Source organism: Berghia stephanieae, chromosome 10 (assembly GCF_034508935.2).
Source record: "Berghia stephanieae isolate SIO BIC M18660-M18661 chromosome 10, UCSD_Bste_1.3, whole genome shotgun sequence".
In the NCBI taxonomy this organism is placed as follows: domain Eukaryota; kingdom Metazoa; phylum Mollusca; class Gastropoda; order Nudibranchia; family Aeolidiidae; genus Berghia; species Berghia stephanieae.
Genome location: NC_088369.1, coordinates 27361994 through 27371993, shown reverse-complemented (window position 1 = coordinate 27371993; position 10000 = coordinate 27361994). Strand labels below are relative to the sequence as shown.

General features: G+C 36.2%; 1 protein-coding gene across 1 annotated transcript in view; it reads left to right on the top strand.

Moving 5' to 3' along the window:
* The window catches only part of LOC144980901 (translationally-controlled tumor protein homolog), a 31915-nt gene that overhangs the window by 18553 nt on the left and 3362 nt on the right, over positions 1-10000 (top strand). The window contains exon 4 of the mRNA XM_078928809.1: positions 1537-1658. Within this exon, the coding sequence (XP_078784935.1) occupies positions 1537-1658 (122 nt within the window). The remainder of the gene's footprint in view (positions 1-1536; positions 1659-10000) is intronic.

Genomic DNA, 10000 nt, shown 5'->3' with positions numbered 1-10000 from the left:
ATCTCGCGCCACTTCTTGCATCAACACTTGACGCCCTTTCCTCACATTAACTTTATTTCCACATTTGACAAAATGTGATATTTTGTAAATTTACATATTTGTTTGTGTTTTTGTTTACTGTCTCCTGACGAAGGCCAAGGGCCGAAACGTTGTTTGTTTTGTGTTGTTCCCTTATATATGAGTCACATCTACTCACTTTATATTTTTTATCTCCGTTATTGGTCACACATTGTTTTCTGTGTTGGTTCGGCTGGCGGATGTTTTGAGTTAAAAAAACAAAACAAAACTAAACGCATAATATCAATATTCTGGTTTTCCTCCAACCCAGTCATCGATCACGTGATTTGTTGATGAAAGTTGTAAACAAACCAATTGGTCAGGCTGAAAAAAACATGACCTATTGTGATGTTGGATATTTCGAAAAGTGTGAACGAACACTTATTATTGTGTATGTTATTCTGAGCACAATTTGCAATGTGGCCAAGGAGTCGAACACGTGGAAAAAAACATTGATAATAATCTTTTTTTTTTTTTTTTTTAATATAGGAGGAGTAATAAAATTCATAGATAGTATGCAGATGACGTCACTCAGGCCTTTGTTATTGTTTTTGCCATCCGCGTTTGTGAGTTGTTCTCACTAAACTGTATTAACCAGACTATAAAAGTTCACGGTTACACAGAGTTTGTGTGTTGGTCCGTTATACTTCCGGATGGCAATGTTGTGAACTCCTTGGCCAAGCGCATTCTACCTATAGAGCGCCAATCTCTACCTAAGGGCTAACCCACACCGGAGACTGACTCCGACGACCCTGTCACTGCCGTCCTCCGGATAAAGACGTCGGGCAACAAGAAAATACTTGAATAAAGAGAAGAGCCGCTAGACCATACCATGCACCCGACGTCCTTTGCCGTTTTTTTTTTTTTTTTCGAGCTTGGTATGGGTAGGTCTAGCGGCTCTTCTCTTTATTCTTAGTATTTTGTCCGTGCCCGAAGTCTTTATCCGAAAGACGGCAGAGGACTGCAGTGCCGGGTCGTCGGAGTCAGTCTCCGGTGTGGGTTAGACCTTTCCTCTCATTCGGTATCTTGTTTTATCATAACAAATTGAGTGCAACTCACTTGTTTTAGTTGCCGAGTCGTGCATGAATCGAACGCTGACGTTTTCTTTCAGAATTAAATTTTCTTTCAATTTCCTACCAACAAAGTGAAACAACACACGGAGTTTCTTTGTTATTGTTTTTAGAACACTTTTGGATGATTAGTTCTCACTAAATAAATGTTTGAATAGTAATATAACTGTTTAAGGTTGCGTGTAGTTTTGTTTGCTGGTATGTTTCTTGTGGTTGTTGTGAGTAAATAACAGAAATCTAGAGCGCCTGAAGCCTTGTTGACATGAGAATTTTAAGAAAATTAAATGTTACAATTTTAAGAAAAGTAAATTATGTTACAATTGTATTAAGTAACATTCCAATGGAATATGAAGAATGAATATAGATCGTCCCCGATTATTTATTTTCAATGTTGTAAATCATAATTCAGAATCTTGGACCGACTAAAACAGGAAGGTAAATCAGCCAGTGAAATTGAACTCGCGAAGGAGGAGTTAGTCAGAGCTTTCGAGGCAGTGTATGACGATCTTAATAAATTTACATTTTACTGTGGTGAGTTATTCTACTTTCACATTTGTTTTTGCCATCATCATCTTCTTCTTCTTCGTTTCCTCCTCCTCCTTCTTTTTCTTCTTCTTCGTTTCCTCCTCCCCCTTCATCATCATCATCTTCTTCGTTTCCTCCTCCTTCATCATCATCATCTTCTTCTTATTCTCCTCCTCCACTCCCCTCGTCCTTCTCCTCCTGCGCTTACAGCGGCATTGGGAACATGTTATATATATATATATATATATATATATATATATATATATATATATATATATATATATATATATATATATATATATATATATACAGCGGCGTGGCATATTGACGGCATATGGTGGTGCCATGATTAGAAAAAAAATTGTAATACCGTGAACACGGTTAAGAGGAGAGAGCACGACATATTAAAAACTCTCTTTTATGGAAGGGTGGGGGAGGGTCGATGGTTTCTACGAGTGGACAAAACTTACAAAAACAAATAATTCATGAAAACAACAAGCCACAACACTGAGATACAAGTCCGTATGAAAAGGTCTTTGTAATTATTCTTTGTCCACCATTTAAAGGATTGGATTTGGTAGATAATGCAATCAATATGTTATAAATGTATATCAAAAGAGAAAAAAAAACCTATGACAGAAATTACTTACTTTTAGTACTTGTAAAAAAATCTGCACTGCGATGTTTCATCTCTGCAAATCTTTTTATAATGTGTTTATTGAAATCTGGAATGGCATCTATTTCAGCTTTGTGAATTGACAGAATCATTAATGAATTTAACCGCTCCTGTTTCATTGAATTTCGCAACAAAAAAAATTCACTCTTTTAAGGGTGCTAAAACAACGTTCGGGAGGTTTAAGAAATACGATGGAAGTGGTTAAGGTCACTATAGCCTATAGATGTCCATGATTTGTCAGTGTTTGTTGTATCTGTAAAAAGTAGACAATAAAAACAAAAGACTAAACTAACTGTGAGCCATTCATGCCTGTCATACCATGTAACTGAAAAAGAGCGTTTTCGAGATTTCCACACCTGTCTTAATTCAAAATCAGTTGGTTGGTGAGGAATTAGTCTTTTTATTTCTAATTTGTCATCTAGTGTCAATCTCCCAAACGGTCGGTGAAGTAAAGAGTCAACTTGATTCATTGCAATTCATTGTTTAACAAAACAAAACTTCAAAGTATATCTCAAATAATGGAAATCAGTGGAATACGATTAATGATTGCACAAATAAAAGATAGATTCAGATCTTAAAGCATCACAAAGAAAAAATCACTCCACTTAAGTTCTTAAAAATCTAAAAACACACCAAAAGTATAACTGTTGACAGTCTTCGGTTTCTTTCTCTGACTGACACAAATACACACGAACAAACACACACACACTCACACACACAAATAAACACTCATACATCAACTCGGCACTACAAGCAAGAAAAATGTTGGTAAATTTGTCCACAATGCTTCGTTGCAAAGAATTACTTTATTCAATAATCGTGAAAAAGAGGTGGGGGGTTTGATATGTCATATTTTAAAGTTTTATGATGTTTTTCTTTGCTGCTTACAAATAAACTTGACAATGATCAGTGTTTTTGACAGTTAATGTAATATTTTGGATGGCCGAAGTTACCCTACATTGGCAATTGCCTAAAATAACGTTTTTGAACTTTGAACCTAATTTGGCGCATCCCCCCAGTCCAACGATGGAGCTCTCAGATCCTGGCACAAGTCGAGGGGTTTTCCGCTATTTGAAGATAGTATAATTCGACCTAGTTTCTCGCTCAATCAGCTGTCGCGATACTAATGGATATAGCATTAATTGGAGCTCGGATTGCTTTGCACCACGGTGTTTGATTTAGTCACTACTACGCGGAGTGATGTCACCAACACACGAGTCGGCGCAGTGCGTGACTCGGAATCTTGAATAGAGTGGAGACTAAAAAGGCAGTATGTTGTTGGCGAGTTGGCGAAAGACAGTGGAGTTAAAATCTCTGTTTTATTTTTAATTAAATTATGCTGTTAATGATTTTTTAAAAGATTGGTGCGGTGCCTGGCACCATTCGATCCAATCTTTAAAAAAATCATTAACAGCATAATTTAATTAAAAATAAAACAGAGATTTTAACTCCACTGTCTTTCGCCAACTCGCCAACAACATACTGCCTTTTTAGTCTCCACTCTATTCAAGATTCCGAGTCACGCACTGCGCCGACTCGTGTGTTGGTGACATCACTCCGCGTAGTAGTGACTAAATCAAACACCGTGGTGCAAAGCAATCCGAGCTCCAATTAATGCTATATCCATTAGTATCGCGACAGCTGATTGAGCGAGAAACTAGGTCGAATTATACTATCTTCAAATAGCGGAAAACCCCTCGACTTGTGCCAGGATCTGAGAGCTCCATCGTTGGACTGGGGGGATGCGCCAAATTAGGTTCAAAGTTCAAAAACGTTTATTTTAGGCAATTGCCAATGTAGGGTAACTTCGGCCATCCAAAATATTACATTAACTGTCAAAAACACTGATCATTGTCAAGTTTATTTGTAAGCAGCAAAGAAAAACATCATAAAACTTTAAAATATGACATATCAAACCCCCCACCTCTTTTTCACGATTATTGAATAAAGTAATTCTTTGCAACGAAGCATTGTGGACAAATTTACCAACATTTTTCTTGCTTGTAGTGCCGAGTTGATGTATGAGTGTTTATTTGTGTGTGTGAGTGTGTGTGTGTTTGTTCGTGTGCATTTGTGTCAGTCAGAGAAAGAAACCGAAGACTGTCAACAGTTATACTTTTGGTGTGTTTTTAGATTTTTAAGAACTTAAGTGGAGTGATTTTTTCTTTGTGATGCTTTAAGATCTGAATCTATCTTTTATTTGTGCAATCATTAATCGTATTCCACTGATTTCCATTATTTGAGATATACTTTGAAGTTTTGTTTTGTTAAACAATGAATTGCAATCTAGGTGAACAGACAGTAGGTCACATAGCCCGGAAGAGAATCGATTCTATTGGAGGCCTAAAAACTGGGCCTCAATGAATCTGTACGAATTACGAAACGTTTAAAACGCTTTTTAAAAGTGCCTCTCTACAACTATTTTTATTGAGAAATTATATTTTTCATGATTCTAGTTTAAATACATATTACTCTGATGATAGCTAACCTTGATTATAATTGCTTAAATCACAGATGGGTTAATTAAGGGCAATTCAAATTGATAGTTATTATTTTGTAAACAGTACGAAATATCAAGAAGAAACCCCGTAAAATCTGAATATTTCTAGTTCTATGACACATTGCCATATTTATGGACAATAAAGATCTACTATTATTATTATTATTATTATTATTATTATTATTATTATTATTATTATTATTATTATAAAAATAATAATAATAATAATAATAATAATAATAATAATAATAATAATAATAATAATAATAATAATAATAATAATAAATGATGATTATCATCACTGGCGGTCGGTCAATAGAGCGAAGTTGTTTTGTGCCGCCCTATATTTTCCGTAGATTAGCATGTCAACCAAACAAAAAACTTCAATTTTACAATTTTGATAAAATTAAAAATTTAGCACATACTGCTTTTTGTTTTGAATTTAATATTTGATGACTCGTGCGTCGCTCAGCGAAGGTAGCGTCAAATCGGCACGTTTCATCTTTCCCCCGTTGCCTGCGCGGGGTGACAATGAGCGGAGGGTGTGGTGTGGTGGGGAAGTTTTTTTTGTTTATATGAGCCAGTCTTCGTTTGGCCGTCCTGTCCTTATCCTATACTCCGTTGTACCTTGAAGAAAGTTAGTTACTACTCCCCAATCTCCCTCCACCCTCCCTCCCCAACTAACTATTGTCTTTCACTGCTAAAATAATTAGGCCAAGACGGCCAATCTAGCGATGCACGCCCTGAGGTCCTACTTGGGATAAATTAAAACCATATCAGTTTTATCACTGAAAGAAGAGGCTTTGCTTCACTTAGATATACGGATGAAGAGAATGGCAATAAATATATATTTTATCATTGTTTGTTTTGCTTAAATATATATTAAATATAAAAAAGAACAGTAAACAAAGTATGCACCGAGAAGAGCCCCATGGTACTATAAATAAAAATCCCTGACCCCACGGAGTCCTTCATCCCCGCACATTCCCAACGATCCCTACTCAACTTGTATTGTGTGCATTGTCTAATAATAGTATAATTATAAAGATGTCGCTGATTGTGTGTGAAGTTAACAAGTGCTTTGCGTTTGGAATTAAATGTGGATTTTTAAATTCTATTATTCTAAAGTTGTCTGTCATACCGTTAGTCGTTAGTATTCAGAGAAAAGTATTATCGCTATTGTCATTGTTTATGAAACCTACCTGTTTTTATCTTGAATCATTTTATTTTAAAAAGTTATTTCTGTAATTTGTAACCAATCATGAATCATGTTGATTTTTTAATTGATAATCAATTCCGACACTTATCCCCTCAAGAGAAAATAGTGGTGAAAGATTTAGGTCCACACAAACCAGTGAATTTTAACTTAGTTTCTAACACTCCGAGGAGACAGCGCCGATTGAATAATGATTATTTTTAAAATGTTGAATGGCTTACTGCCAGTGAAAGCCGTAAAACGCTTCATTGTTTTTATTGCTTGATTTTTGGTGATGTATGCTATAACGGACAACAGGAGGATTCAGTGATATTGCGCACATCTCTCAGGCACTGAAGAAACATTCTGAATCAAATAGCCATGTCACAGATGCTGTTAAATATAAACTTTTCAACGTTGTAGATATAAGAAATCAGTTGGAAACAGGCCATGCTGCGTCTGTGAGTCGTTATAATGAACAGGTGAAAGGTACCAGACAAGTTTTGTCCAAGATAATTGATGCTCTTTTGTGAGTACGTCTCGTTAATATTCTAACACACACACACACACACACACACATACACGCACACACAAATACACGCACATATATGCAAACAATTGCAATACCGCCCTCCACACACACACACACATACACACATACACACACACACATACAAATTAGGTCAAATTAAATTAAATTAACTAGACCAATAAAATTTGATTCTGTATTTCGGATTTGTGCCGCCTTAAATACAATGTGACCAACCGCCCCTGATTATCATGACATGATTACTACTTATTTCTAAGAAGACTATATCTATTTCATATTTCATTGTTATTAGTTGTTAGTTCATATTCTCCATTAGCATGTACTTTTAATCTAAGTCTATTAACTTAAGAGTAATAGTAGTGAGGGATAGAAATGCTATTATTCACATTGTTGGAATACAACTTGACAAGTAGTCTAGTAAGAAAAAGAAAGTGAAAAATATCCAAATCTAAGGGTGTCTACTTACATGCCATGAATATCACAACCACAAATTAATCCTCAGAAATATTTATCCAAATAAGAAACACACCATAATCTTAATCCATTGGAAGAATAATCCAGATGATTCCATTTCATGATACAATTTGTACCTCACTCTGCGTTTAACGGGCTTGTGACCGTCACAATCAAAATGTGGCCGCATTAAGGTTTTTTTTTTTTTTTTTTTTAAATTTTTTATTTTTTTATTTATTTTTTTTAATTAATTTTTTTTTTTTTAAATAAATAAATACATAGAAATACATACATGGCCCTGTAAGTAATATTGGCGATTCTGAGGATATAAGAAGAAAATTATTTGAGGGTGTCTCTGAAATTCGAGAATTAATATTCACATTCATGGACATAAAAATTTAACATTGGGGCATGGGGGGGGGGGGGGGGGGGGGGGGGGAGAGAAGGTTGCTTGATAATGATGTCTTATGTTGATGTCAGCTTTCTTATCTTCCTTGCACTCCGCTCAACATTTCTTTCCTCCACATTTTCCCTGCAATAATTCTTTAGCAAAATATTAACGAGTCTTGAAATTGCAGCGTCTGGTATGGAACAGTCCAATCTGAAAAAACGAGGAAATTCTTTGAATAAATTAAGATATCTACGCCTACATGATAGCTCCACTGTCTGTCTGAAAAATCCAAAACACAAGAGAAATTGAAAAAGTCCTTCTGAAGGACAGCTCAAACCACCACGAGAAAGCGTTGCTGTAAAAGAAGTAGTCTCAGTGGGAAACGATGACATGTTACCTTGGAGATCCGGGTGTTTCGATGCAATATAACCTGCAATATAAAAAAGAGGCATTGTCTCATCAGTTGACAGTTTACTAGGAAAGTCTGGAAGTGAATCTAAAAGCAAAATATCATTGTCATAAAATGGAAGGTCACATAAATTACAAGCATGCGGTGCTCCACTGTAATCAACATCTGTTGTCATGCTCTCCAGCATGAGCTTGGCACGATCAATGGTATTGGTATGTGAGGCATTCTCTACTGAAATGTAATAGTTACACCCTGCTGATCTGCGTAAGTGACCAAAATGGCTTTCAATATCATCCTGTTGAAAAAAACCAAGAGCGACATAATCATGATGGAGACTGTTATCTGAGGACAAGAGAAAATTTGCCAAATCAATAAAGCACTTGCAGGTCCAGAAGAGAGCCTTGGCTGTATCTGCTGTAAGAGAATGCATACGAGGATTAGAAAGTGGAGTAAGACGTAATGCGATATCTGCCCATGAGTTCAGAATATCCAGCTGGTGATGCTCCTCATCCCTGATTACTGCCATATCAGGATCTCGAAGTCGAGTCTGTCGGAGAGGATCTTTTGTATTGAAAACTTTCCATAAACATATCACATTATCAATGAATATAGCCGTATCTTTCCATGACTGTGTCGAAGCTGATGAAGACTTGAGGGCTGCACTTGTTTTTTCTGAAAAGACATCAAGAACAAGAGAAACTTTCTGCTTTTCGATGTTAGAAGGCCTAAGACAAACATTATTTAATTTAGACATGCGCAATGAAAATTCAGATGTTTCATGATCATATAGTGCGATCAAATCAGACCATTTAGCCATCTTCTTGTCTGTGGGGTCAGGACTATCTAAAGGTGAAAAAGCAATGGTACCAGTTCTTTCTGAAAACCAATTATTACGTATGTTCTTTAACAGGTGAACTGGATCATAAATCAAAAAAAGAGGTTTGTGATTAGTTGAGATTGGGGATTTAGCAATCCAAGGCTTTTGCTCATCATCTCTGTCAAATTTCTGAAAAAAAGACTGATTTACTCTATTATTATCACATACAATGGCGACAACATTTCCTCCACATTCCTCCACAGTTGTAATGACTTCAGCAACCTGTTGAAATTGAAATTCAGAAGTTAATGAATGACACGGAACAAGTCTGGCAAGGAAAGATTTTGAACCAAAAAAACATTTCACCATAATACCAAGCATTGTTGTAGCTGCTCTGTCAGGATAATCATGAGCATAACCAAAGACTTCACCACCACGATACGACAAAGAGGCTTTGATGTAAATTTCATCCACAATCAATATACATCCCCGGTTGCGCTCACTGATGCTCCTGAAAATAGAGGTAAATAAAGCTGCATCACTCATATTTTTGCTGACAGCAGTAATTTTCTGTAAAGTAGAAATGGATGGTAATTGTAAATAATTCCTAAGCTGTGAATATAGAGAACGAGACAATGAATACCAACTAAAAGCAGTAAAAAGGTCCTCTGTGGAGTAAATGCGTTTATTTTTAGAGGCATTAAAAATGTGAACATTACGTTGTAGAAATTTCACCTGTGGAACATCTTCATCATTGGAAATGACATACTTAATCAATGCATCAAGCCCACTCCAACACTTCACTTGCTTGTCACTAGAAATAAAGTCTGGATAATTCTTTATTTTTCTGACGCCCTTGTAGCATTCAAATGATAAAGCCAGAGAACCTGAGGAAGATAATATATTAAAAAACATAGAAAAATCACAGATTGGACCATCTCTACGTATACTACAGAAAGTGTAGAGCCCTCTTGCCTTTTCAAATCCAACAACACCTCCTACAGGATGGTCAAGAAGCATGTCAATAAAGCGTTCATGAAAATCCTTTCCATCAAGCGAATCTCTTGCACGAAATTCAGCCATTTCATCAATAACAACAGCTCTTGACTCTGCTGTTGCTCTGTCTGTAGTACGACAAGTATGTCTGCCAGCCTGTAGAGGGATACAAGATTTTGGAACGTTAGGGAAAATAGAAGGTGGATTAGCAGGTCGAAAGGCTCTTCCGACGGTTCGAATCATTTCAGTGTCTTTCGGCCAATGTAAAGAACACACGCCCATGTTATCAGTCACATCCTCAAATTTCAATACATTAGGCAGACGTGAAATCCAAAAGCCTTTTTGTTTCATCGTCAGTTGG